This window comes from Parus major, chromosome 11 (assembly GCF_001522545.3).
Source record: "Parus major isolate Abel chromosome 11, Parus_major1.1, whole genome shotgun sequence".
Taxonomy (NCBI): Eukaryota; Metazoa; Chordata; class Aves; order Passeriformes; family Paridae; genus Parus; species Parus major.
Window position 1 is genome coordinate 1,370,941 of NC_031780.1, and position 24,927 is coordinate 1,395,867.

Genomic DNA, 24,927 nt, shown 5'->3' on the forward strand with positions numbered 1-24,927 from the left:
TGAGGAAGTGAGGCCGGCGCGAAGGGGAAGTTGTTGGAAAGTCAGACCGGAATGGCTGATAGGGAAGGCAGAGCTGGGCTTGGTCACAGATGGTTCCTGTTGGGGAAGGACACGGGCGCAGCTGCCCGGCCACCCCCACCCGCCGCATTATCACTGCCCGGCAGCTGTTCACCTTCCCCTCGCCATGGGACACGGCTCCGCTGCCACCGCGGCCCCGGCCGTCACATGAGCGGCCCTGGCGGCCGGGCGGGCAGGACACCCCGCTCCCCTCCGGAGCTCGGCATCCCCGGCCCCGCCGCAGCTCCTGCCCGCACCTGGGACCAGCCTGGCGGCACCAGCCTCGGCGGGGCTCGCAGACTTGGGGTGCTGCCGCCGTCCCCTCGGGACCCCCCAGAGCGCACAGGGACCCCTCTTGGGCAGGACCGGCCAAGGTGAGAGGCAGCGGCGGGAGGAAGGTGGCGGTGGCGGTGCCATGTCCCGCGGCACGGGTGGCTCACCCCGGTGCCAAACGCGGCCCTGGGCAGGCAGGTGCTCCCCGAGGGTGGCACGTGGCTGGCACCAGTCAGTGCATCCCCTTGGGGACCTGCCAGCGGGAACGGGGAGCCGGGACACGGCCGGAGCACCGTGGGGCTCCACGGGCTCGCTGTCATGGGGACCAGTTCGGAGTCAGCTCTACAATTAAACCTTTCCATAACGAGTAACCAGCCCCGAGGATGTTTTATTTCCAGCATTTCAGTCCTGTGTTTGCTGGCTGTTTGCACTCCTTCTGGCACCGGCAGCTCACACCCAACCCCACGGGCCGCTGATGGTTTGCGGCGCGGAGGCTCCGTGGGGATGGAGCATCCCCGGCCGCGGAGGCCGAGGGGCTGGGGCAGCTCTGGGGGGCTTGGGAGTTCGGCTGGGCCCGTGCCCGGCACGGGCAGGAAAGCAGAGCCGGCTGAGTCACCGGTGTGAACAATGCTGGCCCCGTGCCTCGCTTCCCCTCACTCCCCACCCCGCTCCCCCTGCACCGCGCTCCGGCCGCAGCCCCCTGCCCACCCCGGCACCGGACCGGGGCCCAGGGACGCACAAGGGCAGCCTTTGGGTGCACCGTGGGCGCTGCACCTGTTGTGCCGCTTCACCGTGGGTGCAGGAGCCACGCTGGGGTCCCTGGGCCGGAGCTGGCACATGCCAGGCTCCGGCACGCTCCGATAAGGCGCCGGGATAAGGCGGCGAGGCTCGGCGGGCACCGCGCTCCGGAAGGCTGCAGCCAGGGAGCCGTGCAGATTGCTGCGGGCTCGCCGAGCTGCCCGTTAGGCTTTTGGCAGGAGAAATGTTTATTTTGTTGGCCAAATATCTCTGCAAACTTCCTGATTTCCTTGCGGCCGGCGAGGCACCGATAGGGCTGGCGAGGCCGTTGCGGCCCCGCTCTCCAGCCTCAGCAGCGAGAGCTGTTATCTCTGATGCACAGCGGGCAGGGAAGAGGTGGAGAAAGGGAAATGAAATACAACAGAGGTGGCACATTTTTTGCTCTTGATAACAAGCCCTGCTTTTAGCCTGGGAACTTGGAAACGATGCAGGTGGTCAGAGACAGCCACAACGTTCTCTGCTGCTGTGGCACATCTGGACCTCGAAACAAACCCCAGACCTCAGCTGGCACCAGGCTGTGGCTCCCCGTTGCACGGCCTGGCGTGGCACACATCAGCACCGGCCTCCACACAGCCAGAGCCCCAGGATGAAGGATTTTGGTGCTGGGAAGGTTCTGAAAGCAGCCCCAGGGCTTGGATCTCCATCCGAGCCGCATGCTGGAGTGAAGGCAGGCTCACACCACCTCCTGCTAGCTCCCATTGATTTTTGCAGGGATGAGAGGTGTTGGAAGTGCAATGCCTGCTAATTAAATTCCCTTCATTATTGGGAAGGATGCAGGCAGTGCAGCCTGTGGGATGGGGAGGGCTAGGAAGGAGCTGGTCCCCACGGTTAGGGCAGGAGAAGGGGAATGTGAACCTGTTGTGAACTCAAGGGCAGCTCAGGGAATTTTGTTCAGCATCTCCCAGTGAATTCCTGCTGGCCAAGGATGAGGCTGGCAGGATTTCCCACTGGGTGCTGCTCCCATGGAGGTTCCAGCAGTGTTTCCATGCACACCAGAACACCAAATCCTGGACTCAAGGCCAGGAGTCATCTTTGCTTTGCAATTAAAACACTTCCCAGGCTCTCCATGGCAAAAAAAAAAGCTGGAAACTCGGTCCCTAGCAGCCCCAAAACCTTGAGGCACCCAGAGGAACGGTACTGTATCCTAAAGTCTCCCATTTTTGAAGGCAAGCCGGTGATTTTTCGGAGCCGGCAGTGCAGGGCGAGCAGGATGATAAGCGGTAGGGGGTGGTTTCCCTTTGAGTGCCACGGAGCAGGAACGAATCTGTCAGCAACGAAAACAGGATTTTATTTATTTTTATTTTTTATTTTAATGCGAGATACGCTTTTTTCCTTTTCTGTGTGGAAGCTGTGGGAAAGCCACAAAGCCACTGGATCTGCTTCCACAGCCCGTGGGGCTGCTCTTTCCAGCCCGGTGGCTGCAGGGTGGGTGAGCCAAGTCTGGGGACCCCCAGGAGTGGTCACGGAGGGAAGCCAGGCACAAACGAAGCCCCTTTCCTGGGAAAGGCTGGCGCACGGCGCTTCCTGCCGAGCAGATGTCCCCGGGCGGATGCGGCTGCGGCGGGCGATAGCCGGCGGGCAGGCGAGCGTCTTCCTCGCTGGCTCCCCACCAGCCCCTTATCTCCCTGCTGCATTCCCCGATGGATTAACGTGCAGGAAAATCCAGCGCCAGGGCTCCTGCTGCAAGCGAAATGCCAAGGGAAGAGCGCCGGGGGCTGCAGCCTGGCTCCCGGTGCTCGCTGCCGGCGCCGGATGGATTTAGGCGCTGAGATTTGGGCCAGCACATCCGTGCTCGCAGCCAGGGCGATGGGAACATCCACGGTCACAGCGACCCTTCCCAGCCCTGCAGCTCCCTGTCCCTGCAGGGATGCTCCAGGGAAAGGGGGATCGGGGACCCCACAGCCGTGTTGGGCTCTGCGCCGCTGCAGCTTGCGAGCCCTCATTGTCACCGAGCTCAGAGAGGTACCCAGGGGTGCTCTGCTCCCCGGGAGGGAACGGATAGAGACTGAGAAACCCAGACGGACAGACAGACTCGCTGGGGGTGACACAGGAAACCTGCTCCGGCACGGCTCGGTGCCCGGGCCTGCAGCCATCGTCCCGTGAGAGAGGGCGGAGGCAGGACCCGGGGTGGCACAGGGGTGGCACGGGGGACAGGCTGAGCCCCCAGCCTGGAGAGGGGCGAGGTGTGATAAATCAGCATCGGGGGCTTTCTTAAAAAGCCTGAGGCTTGTGAAGAGGGGATGCAGCCGGAATAGCGATCAGCTCGTCCCGGCACTGCCGGGAGCTCCGGGAGAGCCGGGAGAAGGGGACGGCGCATCACCAGTGGGAGGCACAGGGAGAGCGCCGGCTCACTGCTGGCTGGGCACCCACGAGGTGTGAAAAGCGTCCCCAACACTGCTGAGGCAAGAGGGGACATCTAAGGGTGCCCTGGTGGCGCTGGGAGCCGGGCACCCACCGCGTTGCCCCGGGGCGGGGGTCATGTGCAGGGGCACACGGATGGCACATGGTGGTGACCATTTCCTGGGAGGTTTTGGTACCAGTTGCCTTCATCTGCCCTCAGCGAGCGCTTTATCTCCCGGCACGCAGCATGCCAAGGCCTCAGCGCTCCCTTTCTCCCCCAGGCTGTGCCTTGGGGTGTCCCTTCCCCTGGGGCGGGTCCCTGGCACCTCCAGACCGCTCCACGCAGCCCTCGGTGCGCACACCCAGCAGGGAGGGGGGACACGAGCCAGCACCGCGGGCACAGGGGATGCGTGACGGTGACACCCTCCCGTGGGACCGGGACACCTGCGGGGTGGGCGGGCACGGATGGGCGCTGGGGAGGGCGCACGGCGGTGGCAGATGTCACCTCCCCACAACAAAGGCAGCACGGATCACCGCAAGGTGTGCGGCTCATCCCGGGCTCACCCCGCCATCAGTCACGAGTCAGGACAGGAGTTTCCACCCTCTCCCACGGGTGGGAACGCACCGGGGCCCCATCCTGCCCCGGTTCCAGATTTGCCGGGGGAAGGATTGCCAGCCCGGGGTTGGGATGGCTCCAGCCGGTTATCGGGCTCTGGCAGCCGCTTATCTCCGCTCCAGCCGTTCATTTCCCACCGCAGCGGAGCGGGGCCACCGGCTCTGCCGGGCAGGGCTGCTCCCATCGCCTGTCCCCAGATACCCCGGGAGCCCCAAGAGCGCAGGGAGCTGAGGGATGGGGGAATGTTTTCCCGTAGGAATCCAGACTCCCCCTTCATCCCATCCACGGGACCCAGGCGTGTGTTGGATGCGTGGCCATGGAGCTCACAGCAGTCCCGGGCTGGGAGCGGGTTTGGGGCAGGAAAGGGTTAAGCCGGGGAAGTTTGCTCACTCTCAGCAATGATTTAAACCAGACAGAAAGGTTCTGTCATCCATCACGCTAACAGCCAGATCATTGTGTTTTAAAGTGTCTGTAATTGCAGCAATACAGAGACCGGGAGAAAGATAAAGGCTGGGAAGATGCAAATGCCGAGGGGAAGCGGCAGCCCCTTGCACCCAGCGGGGACAGATCCGGGGACAGCCCTGGGGACAGCCGGGGGTGCCGGGGGACAGGCGTCCTCCTGCACGGTGATGGCAAGGGGTGGGTGCCGGGATGTCTTTGATGTGCTGGGAGCATCCACAAAACAGCACAAGGGCACAAACCCCGCGGCAGGGATGGGTAGGGAAGGGGCTGAGTAGGTGCTGGACTCCGGGTATTGTTTAAAATTTACGTTTATCTTCCTCATTATCGCTGGATTAGAAAGTGGCTCTTTTTTTTTTTTCTGTCTCCTTCAGGATGCAGAGGATCCCAGGGATAGGGTACAAAGGAGGGTGAGAACTCGCCCAAAGCCTGCAAGGAGGTGGCCACGGCCACGGCCACGGGTGCCGGGGCTTTGTCCCAGCGTCCCAGGCCACGTGCAAAGCCGCCGGCGGGGAATTATTAACATTCAGCCGAACCCCGCCGAATAAAGCGAGCTAACACAAATGTTTATTTTCACAGTAGTGAATTATGACTTCAATAGACCAAAATTACAGGCTGCGTGCGTGGAATAGGAACGCGGCAGCCCCCGCCACCCAAACGCCGCCGGGGGGGACGCAGAGGCTCTGCCCCCGCTGCTGTCCTGGGAGGTGACAGTGCCACCTGCCCGTCCCGACAGCGCTGGAGCTGCTCCTGGGCACCAGGGACCAGGGCAGGGGGTGTTTGGTGCTGTCCTTCAGCCGCACCCCAAATGAAGGAGAGGTGGGGACAGCTCCCAGCAGGTCCCTGTGACACGCTGGTGGCCTGGCAGGTCACAGGGGCTCGGTCATCGCCAGGCTGGTGGCGCTGCTGGGCACTCACAGGAGGGGTTTGTGGTGGTTTGAGGTTTGCACTCGGGTGTGTGACACGGGTGGCCGGGCTGAGAGCGTGGTCACCCCCATGGTCACCCCCCTGCTCTCCCAGCCTGATCCCGAAGGAGCCCTGTCCTGGCAGCCCAGAACTCCGGGAATGCTCTTGGGCTGCCTGGCTGACGCTGAGGATCCACAACACCCCGACCTGTGCTGGGAACCGCGTGTCCAGGTGTCCCCAACACACGTGGTGCTGGCATTTGTGTGTGCCATGCACTGCCAGCCGTGCAGAGCCGGGCTCTGGCGAGGTGGGAGTGCAGCTGGGCCGGGTGGATTTTCCTCTGGTGCTCCCGTGCCACCGGGACCAAGGCCAAAGGTCCCCGTGGGAATGAGGGCAGCAGGACCTGGAGAAGCACAGCTCCTCTGGGAACCCTCTGGGAGCAAGGGATGGAAAACTGGAGCTGGGGCTGGAGGGGCTGGGTCAGGATTCTGCAGCACCTCCTGCTGTGACCCGTCAGCGAGGGGAGCTGGGCTGTGCAGTGACCGTGCAGTGATCATTTGGGGACCGTGTGGTGGCCCCACAGCGGCCATGTGATGGTCATTTAGTGACCATAGAATGGTCACTTGGTGGCCTTGTGGTGATCATTTACTACCTGTAGAAAGGTCACTCAGTGGCCATGGGATTGGCATTTACTTGGCCATGCAGTGGTGACACAGTGGCCGTGCAGTGGTCACACAGAGGCCATGCAGTGGTGACACAGTGGCCATGCAGTGGTCACACAGGGCTATGCAGTGGCCACACAGTGTCGGTGCCTCAGCCACAGCAGGACCACGCTCTGGCTGCCCAGTGGCCACGCAGCTGTTCTGTGGCAGCAGAGCCGTGCCGGGTGACTCCGCCTGGCAGAGCCGCCGCTCTCCCAGCCCCTGGGAAGAGGGTGAGGATGAGTAATTCACCCGGCACAGGGCAGTGGCAGAGGGAGGCAGCTGCCAGGCACAGTAATTACACACAGGCAGGGAAATTCGCAGGGAAATTCACAGGGATTGTGTTCCCGAGCAGCAGCGTTGTAGCAGGACTTGGGGAGGGGAAATTTGAACGCTGTCCCCCAGCTGGCACAGGGCACCAGGAAGGGTGTGCCAGGCAGCCAGATGTGCACCCCTGCCCCGCAGCGATGCCAGGGAGGGTCCCACCGGCATTCCCAGCACTCAGCTGCCCTTGGAGCCCCAGCGAGGCCCAGCAGGGTGGGGGGCTCTCCAAGGCCGGGCTGGGATGGGCATGTGGGACTCTGAGGCCTGTGCCTGTGGTCTTGTGGCTGCTCCAGCACAACTCCAGCCCCTGAGGAAGGAAGCTGAGCAAGCGCAGCTCCATCCCCCCGCAGCCCCCTAGCCCCTTGCAGAGACCCCCACCCTGCTCCAAAGCCTTGACTCCTCCCATGGCCCCGGACAAGTCCTGGCCCGTTCCCTTGCAGTCCCTCCACCTCCCCCAGAATAACTCCCGGCCTCTTGCAGCTCCCCAGAACACGTAACCCCACCGCCCATGCAGCCCCTCGCTCTCAGCTTTGGAACCCTCAATCTTTAGCACCCCCAGCTTTGAAGATTTTGCAAACCCCAATCCCTGCAGCCCCCAAGCCCCGTACACCACCGTGCGCGGCCTTCCAGTCCCCAAAGTGTCACCAGGTCCCACGTGCTCCCTGGGCAGCCCCATGTCCCCGTGCAGAGTGTCGGTGTCACGCAGCCTCGTGTCCCACTCCATCCCCCGGTTCCGTGCAGACTCCCTGGTGCCACACGGCCCCGTATCCCCGTCCATCCCATCCCGCTCCCCTCCCGGTGCCGCCCATTCCGTGTCCCGTCCATCCCATCCCGTTCCCCTCCCGGTCTCTCATCCCGGGGGTCCCGCTCCGGTGGCGGCGGCCGAGGGGCGCCCCCTGGCGGTGGCGGCGGGCCCCGGTCTAAGGCAGCGGCGCGGGCGGGCCCCGCTCACTCCGGGCCGGGCGGGCGGCGCGGCGGCAGCGGCGGCAGCGGCGGGGGCCGGGCCGGGCACGGAGCGCGGCCGCGGGGGCCCCAGGGCCGCGGCACGGCGCCGGGAGGATGCGCCGCCGGGCAGCGCGCAGGGGGTGAAGCGGCCCCGCGGATTTACCGCGGCTTCTCCGCCCTCCCCCGCTTCTCCGGTGCCCCCCCTCCGGGGGGAGGGGAAGCGCCCCGACCCCCGGAGCTGGCGGCGAGCGGCGGCCCCGGGCGCGGCGAGCGGCGGCGGGCAGGTGCCGGGGGCAGCCGCCGCCGCGGGGCCGCGCTCCGCCAGCGCCGGCCTTAAGCGGGCCGGGGCCGCCGCCGCCGGGGGCCGCTGCCGGCTCTGGCCGCTGTTGCCGGCCCCGCCGGCCCCTGCCTTGGGACTTACCTCACGCCTCCGCCACACCTCAGGACGGTAAGTGCCGTGCGCCAGCGGGGACGGGGACGGGGAGGCTGCCGGTGCCCGCGGAGGCTCCCGTGAAAGCGGGGCTTGGAATTCTCCCGGTGTTCGGGGGATGCTGTCGGTGCACAGGGGAATCGGAGGCTCCCGGTACCCGGGGAGGCTCGTAGGGCAGAGGGGCTGTGGGTGATACCGGTGTTCGGAGGATGCTCCCGGTTCGTCGGGGAATCGGAGACTGCCGATGCCCGGGGGGATTCCCGTGGAAAAGGGGCTGGGAATGCTCCTGATGCTCGGGGAGCCTCCCGGTGTCCGGGGGACGCTCCTGTTGTGCAGGACTCCGAGATGCTCTCGGTACCCGGGGAAGCCTCCCGGTGTCGGGGAAGCTGCCGATGCGCAGGGCAGTAAGAAGCTCCTGCTGCTCGGGGACCGCTCCCGGTGCCCGGGGGATGCTCGCGGTGCCCGGGGGATGCTCGCGGTGCCCGGGGGATGCTTGCGGTGTCAGGGCAGCTGCCGGTGCGCAGGGGACGGGGATGCTCCGTGTGCCCGAGCCAGCGCGGTGCCGCCACAGCGGCGGAGCGGGGCAGGGCGAGCGGGGGCACAGCCGGGGCGAGCGGGGGGCAGAGCCGGGGTGACACGGGGGGCAGAGCCGGGGTGACACGGGGGGCAGCGCTCGGAGCGGCTCCGTGGCGGCGGCAACGGGATCACCGCGCCCGTGGGCCCTGCTCCCACGCACGGCGCTGCCGGGGCGCTTCCTGCTGTCCCCTCCGTGTCCCCCGTCGCCGTTTCCCGAGCGCCGGGGCGGCGTGGGGCGGCACAGCGTCCCCGGGAACCCACGCGAGTTTGTGCCCACCCCCCAGCAGACACCCCCCGGTTGTGGCTCCCGATTCCTGCCCAGCAGAGTCCAACTCTTTGTCATCCCCGCATCCCTCCTCTCTGCCCGCCAGCTCCGCATCCCGCTCCGGCTGCTGGGGACTCGGAGCTGCAGCCGTGTTTGGGGGCGAGGCGGAGCTGAGCCGCTTGGCAGAGTTTGCGGGAGGAATCCCAGGGCTGCTTTGGGAAGTTCCAGCTCCCTTCGTTCTCTATTTATGTGCGAGGACACGGGGCCGTGGTGGGGACACGGGGCTGCGCTGGGACCGCTCGCAGAGTCCCGGCGTGTGCCGGGGGATGTTTGTTTGGATGTGGATTGGGGAAGGAAGGCTCGGGAGGCTCCAGCGCTGCCCTTCATCACCGCCTGCTCTCGCTTTCCCTTTGGAATTCCCCTAAGCTGGGCAGCCCGGCTTTGCCAGGGGAATGCGGAGCGATGGAGCGAGGCTCTCCCCGCGCCCCTCCGCGACACCGAGCACAACCAGCTCCTCCCGTCATTCCCTCGCCGCTGGATGGTGCCTTCGGATACCGCAGAGCGTTTCTCTAGTTAAACACACCTTTTCTTGGAATTCTTTTTTTTTTTTTTTTCCTCTATTAGCCAAGAAAAACTTTGCAACTTTCCTTCGCTGTCGGAGAGGAGCCACTGCCGTTGCTGCGTTTCATTTTGTTTTTTTAATTCGAGGTCACGTGTGCTTTGACAGTGTCTTTGATTCCAAGCGATGGTCTCGTCTCCAGCTTAGGAAGAGCTTTTGAGCTCTTCCCTCTGTTGTTTTCTCTCTGTTCAGGAACAAAGAGATTTTTTCTGCCTTTAATTAAAAGGAATATTAATTCCCTGCTCCTTTGTCGAGCGACTTGAAGACACTCTGCAAACATCCGTCTGCTCGGCGCCGCGGTGGGCTGAGCTGTGCTGTGGCACAGGGCATGGAGAAATGGGGGAACCATCCCGAAATCCCTCGGCAAACACGGAGCGGCAGCCGGGGAGGATGCTGACAGCCGCGGTGCTCGGGTGAGGAGCCCCATGGAGCTGAGCTGCCGCCTGGGGTGGGCTCCTGGATCCTCGGAGGTTTGTGAGGCAGGTCCCCGCGCTGAGAGTTTCCACGCAGGGAGAAATTCCGTGGCTGGGGAGGCGAGTGGAGGTGAATTTGGCTGTGCCAAGGGGGTTTTCCCTGCCGGCTGCCTCCCATGCTGGCAGGTAAGGTTTTACCCGGGAGCACAGAGATGTTGGGTGTGTTTTGTTTGGAAAACGTGAGTGCAGATGTTGATTTGTGGCGGGGAGAGGCTGTTCTCCCACGGCTCCGGGAACTGGCGTGGTGTGGGCGCCGGCTTTGGGCAGCGGGAGCAGGATTCGCCTCTCAAATCGGGAACTTCCAGGATGGAAAAACATTCTGGTGCTCAGCCCCACTCCAGGGGGGAGGGGGCTCTGCAGGTCCCACGGGGAACCTGGGGCTGGCAGGTCTCTGCCGACGCTCCTGGAATTCTGCTTCTGAGCCATGGATGTTTGCACGCGTGGAAAAGCCAGGCAGGATCCAGGCGTTGTGGAAATGCGGTCTCGCTGCCGTAAATCCCTGCTAAAACCTGGGGGCACTCGGCTCTGCCCGTGCTTGTGCGCGGTCCCCTGTCCTGCAGCCACCTCGGGAAGGTGTCTGGGTGCTGTGGGGTGCTGTGGGACCCTCGGGGAGGAGAGGCACCCCATAAATATCTGTTATTACACCTCTTCGCGGGAGTCAGTGGACTGGCAGCGAGTGAAGCAGGAAGAATGCGGGGCTGCCAGGGAGTGCTGGGGGACACACAAATCCCCCCACAGCAGCACCGACCCTCTTCAGCCCCCCAGCCGGAGCAGGGAGGTTCGGGCACAGCAGGGCCGGCTGCAGTGAACGGGGCTGGGAGGTTTGGGGCACAGCCCAGGGGTTAAGCTGGGTTTAATCGCTGCTGCTGGGGCCGGGGGGATGCGCTCCGTGCTGCGGGTCGGCTGCTGCAGCCTGAGCTGAGCTTTCCAGGCTGGATCTCACGTGGGAGATGGATTTAGCTGCCCCGCAGGATGGGGACCATGGCAGTCCTTGCCAGCCAGAGGCAGGAACAGGCTGGTGGCACAGAGGACACCCCCTGCCCGGCTGGCCTTAGTTTGGGGTTATTTTTGGATTTCCCGAAGCTGTTTTCTGCCGTCCCTCCCACTGTGCTCAAGCTCCCCAGGGGGAACCCCACCTCGACAAACCCCCAGCTTTCCTTCGGAAGATGCCGACCGATGGTTCCAGCAAACATCCAAGGGATTTCCTGTTTATTTTGCAAAATTCTCATTAATATTTTTTTTCCTGTGTTCTTCGATTCAATTTCACATGGGCAAAACCGCCTGGAAATGGAGCCCGCGGCTCAAAAATAGACAAAGAGTCGGTGAGGCAGCAGCCTGGAGGCTGTGGGAGAGCACGGCCGGATCCGGCACCCCCTCGGAGCCGGTACCAGGCTGGCGCCTGTGGGGCAGGGTCTGCCACGGGGTCCCTGGGGAGCCGGCGGCGCCTCGCCGTTCCCACGGAGCCGGGCTGTGGAGGGGGAACTTCCCCTTCTCCAGCCGCTCTCTGTCTCCAGGATACCCCGAACCCCCTGCGTGTGCCACTTGTCCCCGCTCCAGCCATCAGAGCCGCTTTGGGGCATGAGCATCCCCAGGGCTGCAGGAATCCCCGGCTGGGGCGGGTTTTGGGGTGTCCCTTTGGGGCAGGGTTTTGGGGGGATGGAGCAACCGGGGTGTTTCCTGCCTGGGGGCAGCTCGGCAGGGTCAGCCCCAGCCCTGCTCCTCTCCAGGTGTTCCGGGCTGCCCGCGGCACTGTTTACTCGCGGTGTTTAGCCCGGATATTTAATTTCCAGGAGTGTAAGGCAGCTGGGGAGCAGCAGGGTGTGGATGTGTGTGTGTGTGCCCGGTGGGATGAACCCGGCGGTGGCAGCGGGCACGACCCTGCAGCAGATATCGTGCCCTGGCTGGGTTCTGGTCAGGGGGACCCCCCCCAAACCGCTCCTGTGCGAGGGGACCCCCCTTCCCAGCCCATCCCCCGGGCAGCAGCCACGTCGTCGCCAGCCTCTGTTGACTCACAGGCTCCGCCGTCGAGTCCCGGGGCTGAGGCCGAGATGCTTTTACAGGCAGGGCTGAAATGCACAAAATGTTCGACTTGTAAAATATGTAGCGTGAGAAAATAGCCTTTTCTGCTCTCCTCCTCCTCCTGCCGCCGCTCCCTGCCCCATCTGCTCGCTTGGAAAGCTTCCCGCAGCCGGGGGGGGGCTGGCGGCGCCCGGGGTCCCTCGCCAGGGATGGCACCCACCCGCTGCAGCCGTGCCCAGGGGCTGCCCTCGGTGCCAGGAGGGCTCCCGGGGGCAGCACGAGGATGCTCCCGGTCCATCAGGATGTTGCTCCCTCGCTCCTCTCGCCATCCCAAAGTTTCGCTCCGCGGCCGCGTTTTGAGGAGCGCGGGGCTGGCACCGGGGGATGGCGCAGGAGCCCTTGGGGCATCCCGTGGGGTTTGGGCTTCCCAAAACCTCTCCAGAGGCTCCCGGGAAATCTCCCTGCGAGGCGCCCCGGCAGCCCCGGGAGGCCAGAGCTGGCCACGAGCCACGGTTTTCACCTTAATCCATCATTATCTGGGCACATTTCGGATCTTTGCCAAGAGCAAGGTGGGAAGGGGGGGTGTAAGCATGCTTTCCCTATTCCCCTGCCATCCTTTTTGCTGCCTGTGTGTAATTAACAGAGTAATTAAAAACAGGATGAGTTAATTGGTATTCATTTATGTGGCAGATGTTTTTAATTGAGATACGAAACAATTTACCTGTTTACATAAACAATAGCAAATGAAGGCTTGTAAAACAGAGAGGGCGCTTTTTTCTTTTTTTTTTTCTTTTTTTTTTTGGCTTTTTTGTTGTCGTTTCGAGGAAAAATCAAACCCATCCCCATCCCCCACCCCCGGCCACGCCAGCTCGGGGCGAGCTGGAGCTGCTGGCACTGCCTCGGTGGCACCGAGCCAGCTGGTTTGGGTCCCTGGGTGGATGGCTTTGGCTTGAAAAGTGGGATTTTGTGGCGTGGGGAGCCTGGCTGAGGTTGCTGCTGTCCCGTGTAGAGCTGTGCTGTCACCACCACGCTGTGGGAGGTGGAAGGGGACCGGGATCTGGGGATTTGCTGGGAATTGATGGCCTGGAGCTGAGTGAGAATCTCCCGTGGGGCACCTGCCAGCAGCGCTGGCATTCCGGGGATGCGGCTGCAAAGCGAATTGGGATGTACCTGAGCATGGGGAAATCCTGGAATTGTGCTGGTGGGAGAGGTCCCAGCAGGGCCAGCGGCACCAGACCTGTCTCAGGATGCCCGTGGGAAAGGTGGGGGTGAGCTCCAAGGGCTCCCCAGGACTGCAGCCGCCTGAATCTGGTGATGCCTGGAGAGGGCTGAGCTGGAGCAGAGGCTGCACAGAGCTCAGGATAAAGCAGGGATTTATTGAAAGGCCCTAAAGGACACACCTTGGACAGTACAAGAGCCTGGCCAGGCCTGCACCCAGGATAGACCTAAAAATGGTCATGAAATGGACAATTGGCCTCACATTTTTATAAGTTTTGGTCCATCTGCATGTTGGGGTTAATTGTCCAATTACAGCTCCAGGTTCTGCAGTCCCATCCTGTTCTCTCTCTTCTGCCCAGCGTTGTTTCTGCTCTTGGGCCTGAAACTTGTAATGATTGTCCTTGGTACCAAGCTGGAAAAGGAATTGTTTTGTCTGGCTGCTCTGTGAAGAGAGCTCACTGACACTGAATATGAAGCTCAAAACCACACACCTGGGCAGGGCAGAATATGAAAAATATGAAAGCTAAAACTTAAGGCATCACTGGGTTCCTTTACAGATAGTGCAGTTTAGTTATTGGATTTACTTTTAAAGGCTACATTAGTGCTGATGAGTGCTGGGTGTGGATTGCTCCCTGCTAGGCTGGCTCCCCAAAACGAGCATCTGGGACACCCTGGTGATGGGTGGGCAGCATCCCTCCAGCATCACCATGGAAACCTGGGATGCTTTGGGTTGAGAGGGGCCTTAAAGCTCACCTCATTCCACTGCCATGGGCAGGGACACATTCCATGATCCCAGGGTGCTCCAAGCCCTTGGACACTTCCAGTGATCCAGGGGCAGCCACAGCTGCTCTGGGCACCCTCACAGGGAACAATTCCTTCCCAATATCCCACCCAAACCCACCTTCTGTCAGCATCCCACAGCTGCGCTCCTGCTTTCTCCTGCTCCAAGCGCACCTGGGGATGAACTCCAAGCTGCCTGTTGTCACTTTTGTCACCATGGCCCAGGGAGGGGACCCGGATGGGTGCAGAGGGGAGGAGGGAGCTGATCCCAAAAATGGAACCGGGATGGGTGCAGAGGGGAGGAGGGAGCTGATCCCAAAAAGGGAACTGGGATGGGTGCAGGGGAGGAGGGAGCTGATCCCAGAAATGGAACCGGGATGGGTGCAGGGGAGGAGGGAGCTGATCCCAGAAATGGAACCGGGATGGGTGCAGGGGAGGAGGGAGCTGATGGTGCCGTGAGGTGCCACCAGCTCTGCCGGGCCGGTGCGCGTGGCTGGCGCTGCTGCCCGGCCTCAGGCACTGCACGCTTCCAAACCTGCTCCAGCTGGGACAGCTCCGGCCCTGCCACCTTATCGGGGAGTTGTTCTTGGCCCCGCCGGCTGCGGCAGCTGAGGAGCAGGAATGCTTCCCTGCCTTTGTTTCGGAGGCAGCCTGGCTTGGGGAGACGTCGCCTCCAGCATCTGGATTTCATTTGTGGCCATTTGGAGAGCATGAAGGATGCTGGGCGCTGGATTCCCTTTAACCCCTTCTTGGCCCGGGAAGCTTTGCCTGCAGGGAGCCGGAGCCACATCCAGGGCAGCTCCGTGCCTGCTCCATCCCCATCCCTGGGGAATGCTCATCCCGGAGCCGGGAGCCGCCACATCCCGCTGGTTGCCCAGGGACGAGGCAGAACCCCGGGCTTGTGGTGGCTGGATGGGCTCCCTGGGGCTGTGGGAAACAGCAAACAGCGGGCTGGGATGGCTGCCAGCCGTGTCCCTCCGGCTGCAGCGCCCCTGTGCCCGCTGGAACGCTTGGCCGTGTGACAGTGTCACCCCAGCAGGGACGCGGGCAGTTAAACCCTGTGTGTGACAAACGGGGGGCTCGGGGTCACACAGGGGTGTGCGGGGGTCCGGCATCCGCTGGCCCCGGGGGGCAGGGTGGGGAACAGCCGCTCCCGCCAGCCCAGGAGAAAATACTAATCCTTTTATTTTTATATTATTACTTATTCATCTGGGCTGCACAGACCTAATGGAAACCAGATGGAGGAAAACAGACACGGCCCCGAGCGGCTGGGACAAATTACCCCAAAGAGAGAAAAAAACAGAGGGAAAAATAATTCCAGTGGAGTTGGAGTTGTGCTGGGGAATTGCTGTTTGAAGGTGCTGAGGGGAGGCTGCACTTGGCTCCCCAAAATCTCCTTTTCTCTTCTGGAGCTCATCCCATCCTGCAAAGGACCTGGATTGGTGGTACAATCGTGGTTGGGTCTTCTGGGCATTCCAGGCTCTTTACCCCATTGGATTTGGGACCGTTCCTGTGCCTGTCTGGCCGTGTTTGGGTTGCAAACACCTCAGGGAAAATTTAAAACTTAAAGAAAAAAAAAAAAAAGAAAACACAAGAAAAACCAGAACCAGACCCCATTTCCCTGCTTGCTCAGCTTCATGGAAACTTTCCTGCTGATGGCAAGCTGTGGAAAAGCCATGTCAGTGCCAGGATGAACATATCCATGTTTTCCCCTTGGTGTGGGAATGGAGTCAGGGCAGCGAGGGGGAAAGGAGCTGGGATGGGGATGCAGGCAGGGACACTGCCAGGGCTGTGACAAGGACAGGGGTGGTGCAGGGATGCAGGCAAGGATCCTGTGGGATCAGGGTGCTGCAGCTGGGACCCCTCACAGGGTCACGCTCTGCGCACACTCAGGGCTCGTCCTCTGCCGTCAGAGCTGGATCCTGCTCCGCTGAGTGACAGGGGAAGCCTGGAAGCTTTGCCCAGAGATGGGCATGTCTGTGAAAGGGAAAATAAAAAGTGTTTTTCAAAACAAGCTATTAATTCTGGCAGGGTTAGGGTTAGGGTTAGGGTAACCTCAGCCCTGTAAGGAAGCTGAGGTTCTGGGGAGAGGGAAGCTGCGTGGTTTTGGGATTTCTCCTGTGGCTGGGAAGGGAGAAGGGAGCAAGGAACTGGAGCTTGCACATCCAGGTGTGTGCAGCATTCCAGGTGCTGTGGACAGACAGGGATATCCATGGTGCTGGAGCCATCCAGAAGGATCCTGTGGGTGACCAGCTGAGATTTTGGCTCCCACCACCATCTCCTGGTGCTCCGTGTGCTACGAGCTGCAGCACATCCCTGATAGCATCTCCGTGGGGATGAGGCCCTGCTTTTATTTAGCCCGGCCAATGTGCTGTGGCCAGGTTCAATTAATCTCCCCACAGTTGCCCTGGATTAAGGATGAATATTGGATTAGTGGTTATCAGCCAGGCCGGGTGGGGACCGCGCTGGGGCTCGGGGGGACCCCATGGCCGGGGTGGCGGCCACTTCCATCTTTGGCCGGAGCTGTCGGCGGCGCGGGCACGGTGACAGATCCCCACAGCTGCCAGCACTTGTGGCCACCCGTCACCGCCAGCGTGGCAGCCGCGGGGCCCAGAGCCCGCAGCGGGGCTGTGCTGGCCCGAGGGGGTGGCGCTGGCACGCTCCTCCCGGAATGCGCTGCCGGGCGTTTTTGGGGTTGGGAGCACAGGGAGGCGGGAGGGAGGCGGCGATGCCCGGTGGGGTGATGGTGACGGCCGGGAGCTCCACAACCCCTGGATTGCAGGATCTGACCTCGCAGGGCTACTCGGGTCGGTGGGGACAGTCACTTGTGGACGTGTGGGTCCTGCCAGCAAGCAGTGGCTGCAGTGATCCCACGATCTCTGCCAGCCCCGATGCTGCCAGGGATGGTGAGGGGTCAGCGGGCAGCAGGAACTCCCTGGATGTGTCAGGAGGGTGCCAGCAGCGATGCTGTGACAGCAGCGATGTGACACAGTCTGGGCACAGCACAGCGGTGCCTGCTCCTGGTGCCAGCACTCTGTGTCCCTGCACAGGGCACTGCGTGGCTGTGCAGATGGGCAGCAGGTCCATCACCCTCCCCACGCAGGACACCAGCCGTGTCCCTGTCACCCGAGTTCAGAGTGGGAGCGGAGATGCCCGGGCCAGCCCGAGGTCCCCAAGTGTCCCCTCTGCCCCTGCCCCCTGTTTGCCAGGGAATTGCTGCCCTGCCTGGCACACCCCGCTCACCACCCCGTGCCCTCTTCCCGCAGATAACGCGGAGACTCCGGCCGCCACCATGCCCGACTCGCCGGCCGATGTGAAGACTCAGGCCCGCTCCACGCCGCCCAGCATGCCCCCGCCGCCGGCCGCCACGCAGGGAGCCACACGCCACCCCTCCTTCACACCCAGCACCAGTGAGTACCGCGCTGGGGACGGACAGGCTGCCAGCCCGGGGCTGCCCTGCGCCCTCCCTGCACCTCACACGCGGCACCCGGCGTCACAGAGCCCGGCACGGCGCTGGCTGCGATGTGGGGTGGCATTATCTGTGCTCGGGCTGGAGACTCTGCTCCGGTGCGTTCCCAAGCTGTGGCTGGAGCTTGTTCCTGCAGGGAGCACCGTGGCACTGCCCGTGTGCCCTGGGGACAGGGACATCCTGCTCTTATGTCACCCTGTCACCAAATGCTGGCACAGAGCAGTGCATGGCTGGAGGAAGGTGGGTGGGCTTGGGGGAGTTCCTGTGGATCAGAGATGGCCCCGTGGTGTGTCCCAAGCATGTGGGGACACATCTGTGGCATGTGGCACCCAGTGGTGGCAGAGCACTCTCATGGCTGGGATCTCCTTGCCCTGCCCAGGCTATGGTGTGGTGGCATCAGGGGGCACCAGGGGGGAGCTTCAGTCTCTGTAGTCGGTGCCAGAGGCACTTGGGCTCATTGCACACCTGCAGGGATCGGGCACTGTACCACTGTCACTGTCCTGGCACGAGGACGGATGGACAAGGCACGAGGATGGACAAGGCCACTGCCAGTGGCCACTCTGGTTCTGCTGAGACTTTTCCTGGGCATGCACTTGTGCAAGGGTTTTGCTCATAGCTGCTTCTTGCTCAGAAAAACCCCAGTGAGGAAGAAAAAGCCCTAAAACAAGCCCTGAGATCCATCCCCTGACACCTGCAGCCCCCCAGCGACGTTTCTGGACAGACTCTCTAGAAATCAGCTCATGCTTGGAGGGGGTTTGGGTGTCAATCCCAGCCCTGTGGCTGATGTGGGTTTGGGTGTCAATCCCAGCCCTGTGGCTGATGTGGNGGGTTTGGGTGTCAATCCCAGCCCTGTGGCTGATGTGGGTTTGGGTGTCAATCCCAGCCCTGTGGCTGATGTGGCAGCCCAGGTGTGGCTGGGATGGAGGACCAGGGGTGCAGACGGCCTCTGCACCACGGCTCAGCACAGAGCAGGGTTTGAGACACAAGGCTGGGAGCATGGAGCAGCTAGGCAGGGACACCACGGCATTTCAGTTGTTCTTGCTCCTGAGGGACCTCATTCGGTCCCTAAAACGTCAGGAGTTTGTCAAGCAGCCGAGCATCCATCCCCTGTACCCTCCCTGTGGCTGCAGCGGGTCCCTGGTGGGGCTGGCAGCTTTGCCCATGGCACACGTGCCCACGGTGAGGAGCGTCCCGGGCAGGGCCCCCGGCCGAGAGCTGCCCCCTCTGCTCTCTCATCATAGCGTGTTTTATTTTGCTTGCAGATCGAGACGCTGGCCCTCCGACGTTTCTGCCTCGCGGCCGTTTTCATGGTTGCTTGAAATGGTCGATGGTCTGTCTTTGTAAGTAAAATGAAACGCCCGCTCTCATGAGAGACCCGAGCGCAGCCGCAGCCCCCGGGGGCGCTCCCCGTCGCCAGCCCCTCGCCCTGCCCCGGCGGGTCACGGGGATGCGAACCCCAACCCCATCCCGGCCCAGGGACATGTGTGCTGTCCAACTTAGGAACGCACCTGTCGCGGGAATAAAAGCACTTGTGGCCGCCGGGTTATTTTCGGCACCTCTGCAGCGGGCGGCGGGCGCTGCCCGGCCGGAGAGCGAGCGGGAGCCCCCCAAAGCAGGCAGGGCTGGCAGGGCAGCGCAGCACCCCCAGGTCAGTGGGATCCCAGCGGGACAGGCGGGGCCGCGGGGCGATGCGTGTCGGGACAGGGGTGACCCATGTTGTCACCCGCTCCATTGGGACATGGGTCATCCACGTTGTCACCTGTGCTGGCTGTTGAGACAGGGGTGACCAGCATTGTCACCCGCCCCATTGGGACAGGGGTGACACACATTGTCACCTGCGCCGGCCGTCGGGACAGGGGTGACACACATTGTCACCCACACCATTGGGACAGGGGTGACGTGTTGTCACCTGCGCCGTCGGGACAGGGGTGACTCGCAGTGTCACCCACACCATTGGGACAGGGGTGATATGTGCTGTCACCTGCGCTGTCGGGACAGGGGTGACGTGTTGTCACCCACACCATCGGGACAGGGGTGACTCGCGTTGTCACCCACACCATTGGGACAGGGGTGACATGTGCTGTCACCCGCGCCGTCGGGAGAAGGTTCCTGTGCTTGCGTGGAGCGGATGCAGCAGAGAGAGGTCTGCCACTCTGGTGGTTGGTGTCCCAAAATATCCCCCTGGATCTCCTGCTGTGGGGTGTTCAGGCAGCTCCCGTCCTTCCTGGCCAGGAAGTGGGGACAGAGATGGCAACGTGCTGCATGCCAGGCTGGGCTCCATGGGAAATGGCTGATGGATTCCCGTTGGGAGTGCTGAGCAGCTCTCGGAGGGGCAGGAGGGAGCCCCTTCCCTTGGCTGTTGAGGAGCTGGATCAGGCCCTTGCTGCTCTGGCTCCTCACAGCCCCCACAGCACCGGGGCGGCCCCAGGGATTCACCAGCATCCTGAAGCCTTCCAGGGGCTGCCAGCCCCGCGTTACCCAGCTGGACACTGTGGTCCTACCGTCCCAGCCTCGTCCCCACGGTGCCAGGGCACAGCCACGTGCTCTGACCTCCCTTTCCCTGTCTCCCCAGTGATGAACGGGAGCAGCCACTCACCGACCGCCATCAATGGGGCTCCATCCACCCCCAACGGGTTCAGCAACGGCCCGGCCACCTCCTCCAGCGCCTCCCTGTCCACCCACCAGCTCCCTCCGGCCTGCGGCGCCCGCCAGCTCTCCAAGCTCAAGCGCTTCCTCACCACCCTGCAGCAGTTCGGGAACGACATCTCCCCTGAGATCGGGGAGCGGGTGCGCACCCTCGTCCTGGGGCTCGTGGTACGTCCGTGGGGTCAGCCACGGGGTCCCCCGCATCTGAGGATCCTGTGTTTTCTTTTGGGGATGGAAATGCTGCTGAATGGGAAAAAGAGTGGCCTAGATTGATCTAAATCCTGGAGGAAAGGGGTTGTTTGCCCAGCGTCTCCTGGGATCTGCAGAGCCAGTGCAGGGTTGGTCCTGGCTGCTGGCATCGCCAGTGAAGCCTTGAGCATGGTTTTCCCTCGAGTGTGGTTTTCCTGAGGAGCAGGAATAGGGGAGGAACAGCCAAGTGTCCCCCAGGGGTGTGGGGGGCTATGCCAGGGGTGCTGAGCCCAGGCTGTCCCCACAGAACTCCACCCTCACCATTGAGGAGTTTCACGCCAAGCTCCAAGAGGCCACCAACTTCCCGCTGCGACCCTTCGTCATCCCCTTCCTCAAGGTGGGTCTCCAGCCCTGGCAGGGTGGGATTCATGGCAGCACTTCAGGGGATTTGGGGCTGGCTTTGGGGCTGGCAGCTGCCTGTGGGTCTGCCCGTGTCCCCCCAGGCACACGTGTGCCCCCACACGTGTGGAGTCACGCAGGGCTGGTTGCAATAAAGCAAGAGGTCGGCCCAGCTGCTTGCCATTTGCAATTCATTAAAAATTCCCTCTTCTTTTTTATTTGCCTTTTAATTTTGCGCTGACTCTGCAGTGTCACCCCTCTCTGGAGGTATTTGCCCGGTGCTGGCACAGCTGGCACTGCCAGCAGATGTTTGAGCCTGGTGTGCCCTGTCCCTTGTTAGCAAAGGAATAATTAAAAAGTGCAAAAATAGTTCCTTTTCCACCTCTGCATCCCAGCCCCCCCAGAGCAGGGGTCTGTGAGTGGAGGTCCATGCTCATGGCAGGAATCTGCTGGAGTGGTTTGCTCCTGGCTGAGCTGGAGGGGACGGCAGAGCCGCCCTCCCCTCCTGTCCAGTTTGCGGGGCTTTTGGGATCCGTGGGAGCAGGGAAAGGTGAACCCCCAGGCCTGGCAGGCACTGGTGGCCCTGTGGCTCCAGGCAGGCTGGGATCCATCCCCGCTGTCCCAGTGCCAAGAGCGCAGCGGCCGCGCCGGCCGCCCTGGCACCCCGCTCCCAGCTGTTCCCACCGCCCGCTCCAGATGTTTCTCATTATCCTAACTGCAACCAGCCGGGCTCGGCGTGCTTCCCAGACTGGGGACTTGCTGTTTTTGTGGGATTGCTCCCCCCGGCCAGGGAAGGGAAGGGGAGGGAGGGTCCGGCCCTGCTCACCGCAGCTGCAGCTCCGGCTCGGGCGCTAACGTGTCCCACAGATGGGATTTGGCTGCGGCTCAGCTGCCTAAGGCAAAATGCAGGGCTGGCAGCCAGAGCGCCGGGCAAAAGGGGGTTCTGCTGCTTAATTCCTGCTGCTCCTGGGGCTACAGCGCCGTGGGGGGACACGGTGGGTGGGTGGGAGAGGAGCTCCTTACAGATCCTTACAGCTGGGGGTGCCACACGGGCTGGGGGTCCCGCAGGTGCCATCCCCAGGGAGCAGTCGTGGGGACAGGGTGGCCGAGGTGGCTGACCTGACCCAGAGACGATGCTCTGTAGCCCCTGCCAGGATGCAGGAGGGCTCTGTTGAAGCTGTGTCTGAACCCTGTGGGGTGCCACACCCGTCCCACAAAAGCCCACCTGGCCCCTGGGCACGCTGCTGGCATCCCAAGGCTGTCCCCTTGGGAGGAAAGGGAGCCGGACCCCAAAGGAAAGGCACCCCCTGCCCGTGGCGAGCTGGGGACACAGCCAGGCTGCTCGGGGGGGTTGTGGGGCCGTGGACTGGACTGTCACCCCTCGCAGGCCAACCTGCCGCTGCTGCAGCGGGAGCTGCTGCACTGCGCCCGCATGGCCAAGCAGACCCCGGCCCAGTACCTGGCCCAGCACGAGCAGCTGCTGCTGGACGCCAACGCCTCCTCTCCCATCGACTCCTCCGAGCTGCTCCTGGAGGTGGGCGAGAGCGGCAAGAGGAGGACGCCAGACAGGTGCCAGCCGGGGAGGGGCGTGCGGGATTTTTCAGGGACGCATCCCTGAAAAGGGGAGGCTGTTCCGGGGGGCCCAGTGGGGACCGACCTCCTCTCCTCCGGCCAGGACCAAAGAGAACGGTTTGGACCGAGACCCCCTGCACCCCGAGCACCTCAGCAAGCGGCCGTGCACCATGAGCCCAGCGCAGCGCTACAGCCCCAGCAACGGGCTGAGCCACCCCCCGAACGGGCTGGGGCACCCCCCGGCCGGGCCCCCCCTGCCCCAGCACTACCGCCTGGAGGACATGGCCATGGCACACCACTACCGGGACACCTACCGGCACCCCGACCCCCGGGAGCTCCGTGAGCGCCAGCGGCCCGCCGGTGAGCCCTGCGGTCCCGGTGCACGGGGGGGAACGGGGCGGGGACCCCCGAAAGGAGAGGGGTCCCGCAGGGGGACTCACCCTGCTCCGCTCTTGCCTTGCAGCCGTGCACGGGACGCGGCAGGAGGAGGTGATCGACCACCGGCTCACGGACAGGGAATGGGCGGAGGAGTGGAAACACCTCAACAACGTACGTAGTGTCCCTGCCCCATGCCGTGCGTGTGTCCCTCCACTCTGCCCTCCATCCCCACCGCGTCCCTTCACGGGGCTTTTCTCCCGAGCCTCTGCTCCTGCAGCCGGCGCAGCACCCTGGAGCCGGCACAGCCCGAATCCCTGTGCCCCCTGCAGCAGACCCCCCTCCCCATCCCCATCTCCGTCTCCCCCGCAGCTGCTCAACTGCATCATGGACATGGTGGAGAAGACGCGGCGGTCGCTGACGGTGCTGCGGCGGTGCCAGGAGGCCGATCGCGAGGAGCTCAACCACTGGATCCGGCGCTACAGCGACGCCGAGGACATGAAGAAAGGCAGCCCCCCCTCCGCACGCCCCCACAACTCCTCTTCCGCCGCCGCCGAGGCTCCCCAGTTAGGTACTGACCCCCGGGGCCGGGGGCTGCGCCCCTCTCCGGGGTGCCCGCGCCGTTCTCCCGGGGGTCTGGCGCTGCCGGCGGGTGCGTTCCGAGGGGACCGCGTCTCCTAAGGGCGTCCCCCTCTCTCCTTCGCAGACGCTCACCGGGACTTCGCGCCGCGCCCGCTCTCCGGGTACATGCCCGAGGAGATCTGGAGGAAGGCTGGTGAGTGCGGGGTGGGCACCAGCGGGGCTCTGCCCCAGCTCCCCTCGTTGGGATGCCTGCGGCGCAAGAGGAATTGGGGGTGGTTTTGCGGGAAGGGGGGATGCCGGGGCACCAGAACACCCCGGCCACGCTCGGCTGCTGCCTTCCAGAAGAAGCCGTGAACGAGGTGAAGCGCCAGGCCATGTCCGAGCTGCAGAAGGCCGTGTCGGACGCCGAGCGGAAAGCCCACGAGCTGATCACGACGGAGCGCGCCAAGATGGAGCGGGCCTTGGCCGAGGCCAAACGCCAGGCGTCCGAGGATGCCCTCACCGTCATCAATCAGCAGGAGGACTCGAGCGAGGTGGGGACCCTGGGGGACGCCTTGGTGGCAGCGCTGGTGTCTGGGAAGGTGGGAACGGGAGGAGAGGGGAATTCCTGCACCGAGATGGGGATGCAGGGTGTGGGCAGTGATGGGGTGCGTGTCCTGGATGTGGATGCAGTCTAGGATGGTGTCCATGGTCTGGAATTAGGGGGGACCTGTTTCAGGATAGGGGAGCACAGTCCAGAGCGGGTGTGCCTGGTCCAATATGGAAATACACAGTCTGGCATGGGTGTAGATGTTCTGGGATGGATGTGCACGGTCTGGGATGGATGTACACACTCTGGGATGTTGGACATGGTCCAGGACAGGGGTACATGTTCTGGAAAGGATGTTCCCATTCTGGGATGGATGTGCACATTCTGGGATGGATGTACACAGTCTTGGATGGGTGTTCCCATTCTGGGATGGACATTTGCGGTCTGGGATGGACATTTGCGGTCTGGGATGGATGTTCCCAGTCTGGGATGGATGTTCCCGGTCTGGGATGGATGTTCACGGTCTGGGATGGATGTTCGCGGTCTGGGATGATGGAGAGCATGGTGGTCCCAGTGCTGATGGTGGTCCTGGCTGAGGGTACCCAGCCCGGCCTGGGGGTGCACATTCCAGATCTGAGGCCGTGTTCCCCGTTCCCGCAGAGCTGCTGGAACTGCGGGCGGAAAGCGAGCGAGACGTGCAGCGGCTGCAACACCGCGCGCTACTGCGGCTCCTTCTGCCAGCACAAGGATTGGGAGAAGCACCACCACGTCTGCGGGCAGACTCTGCAGGGGCTGCCGGGCCCCGCTGCCCCCGGGCCGGGCCAGCCCGATGGGGTGCCCGCCATGGCCAGCAGCCCCAGCGAGGCGGGCTCGGTGGCCGCGTCCCGCGCCGGCACTCCGGCCACGCCGGCGCCGCTGGACAGCGCGTCCCGCTGACCGCCCGCGGGCTGCCCGAGCCACGGACTGCACCCGGTGCAATTTCCTCAGCTACCTGACTCGTGTGACCTCCGAAACGACCTCTCTAGCTCTCACAACTAATCCTCACGGATCCTCAAACTGGGCTTTAAGTGGAGTTAAGGCAAATACCGGTCTCTGTTCTTTCTTCAGTCTTTGTTTTGGCTTTTTTTTCGGTTGGTTTTCTATTGGTTGGGGGATTGCGGTTTGGGAATTTTTTTGGGGTTTTTTGGTTTTTGGTTTTTTTTTTCTTTTTTTGCTCTTTGGATGAGGGATTTGGCTCCAGCCTCGCTACATGGTGCTGTGGGGAGAGACCAGCCCGATCCCATCCCCCAGCTGTGCTGCTGACGGGCTCACTTGGAGGAGAAAAGAACCTTCTTTTCTTCATCTCTCTCTTCCTATATTTTTTTTTT

General features: G+C 63.1%; 1 protein-coding gene and 1 long non-coding RNA gene across 8 annotated transcripts; one reads left to right on the plus strand and one right to left on the minus strand.

The window, feature by feature from the left end:
* The first annotated feature begins 27 nt into the window (after positions 1 to 27).
* On the plus strand, positions 28 to 24,694 carry CBFA2T3 (CBFA2/RUNX1 partner transcriptional co-repressor 3). Of its 7 annotated transcripts, none has more exons than XM_015640200.3 (12): positions 28 to 431; positions 17,066 to 17,209; positions 18,531 to 18,608; positions 19,841 to 20,082; positions 20,411 to 20,500; positions 21,890 to 22,071; positions 22,178 to 22,434; positions 22,538 to 22,623; positions 22,822 to 23,020; positions 23,156 to 23,224; positions 23,374 to 23,564; positions 24,221 to 24,694. In XM_015640200.3, the coding sequence occupies exons 2-12, from the start codon at positions 17,092 to 17,094 to the stop codon at positions 24,494 to 24,496; spliced, it is 1,788 nt and encodes a 595-aa protein (XP_015495686.1). In that variant the 5' UTR covers positions 28 to 431; positions 17,066 to 17,091; the 3' UTR covers positions 24,497 to 24,694. The 7 variants fall into 7 exon arrangements, with proteins under 7 accessions (XP_015495686.1, XP_033373201.1, XP_015495687.1 ...); XM_015640201.3 differs by lacking the exon at positions 28 to 431 and adding an exon at positions 7,767 to 7,867; XM_015640197.3 differs by lacking the exon at positions 28 to 431 and adding an exon at positions 9,307 to 9,722.
* On the minus strand, positions 2,402 to 7,390 carry LOC107209965. Its single transcript, XR_004499153.1, has 2 exons — positions 7,083 to 7,390; positions 2,402 to 6,372 (listed from the first exon to the last, which is right to left on the minus strand). It is a non-coding gene; the product is annotated as an uncharacterized LOC107209965 (long non-coding RNA).
* Positions 24,695 to 24,927: the final 233 nt, after the last annotated feature.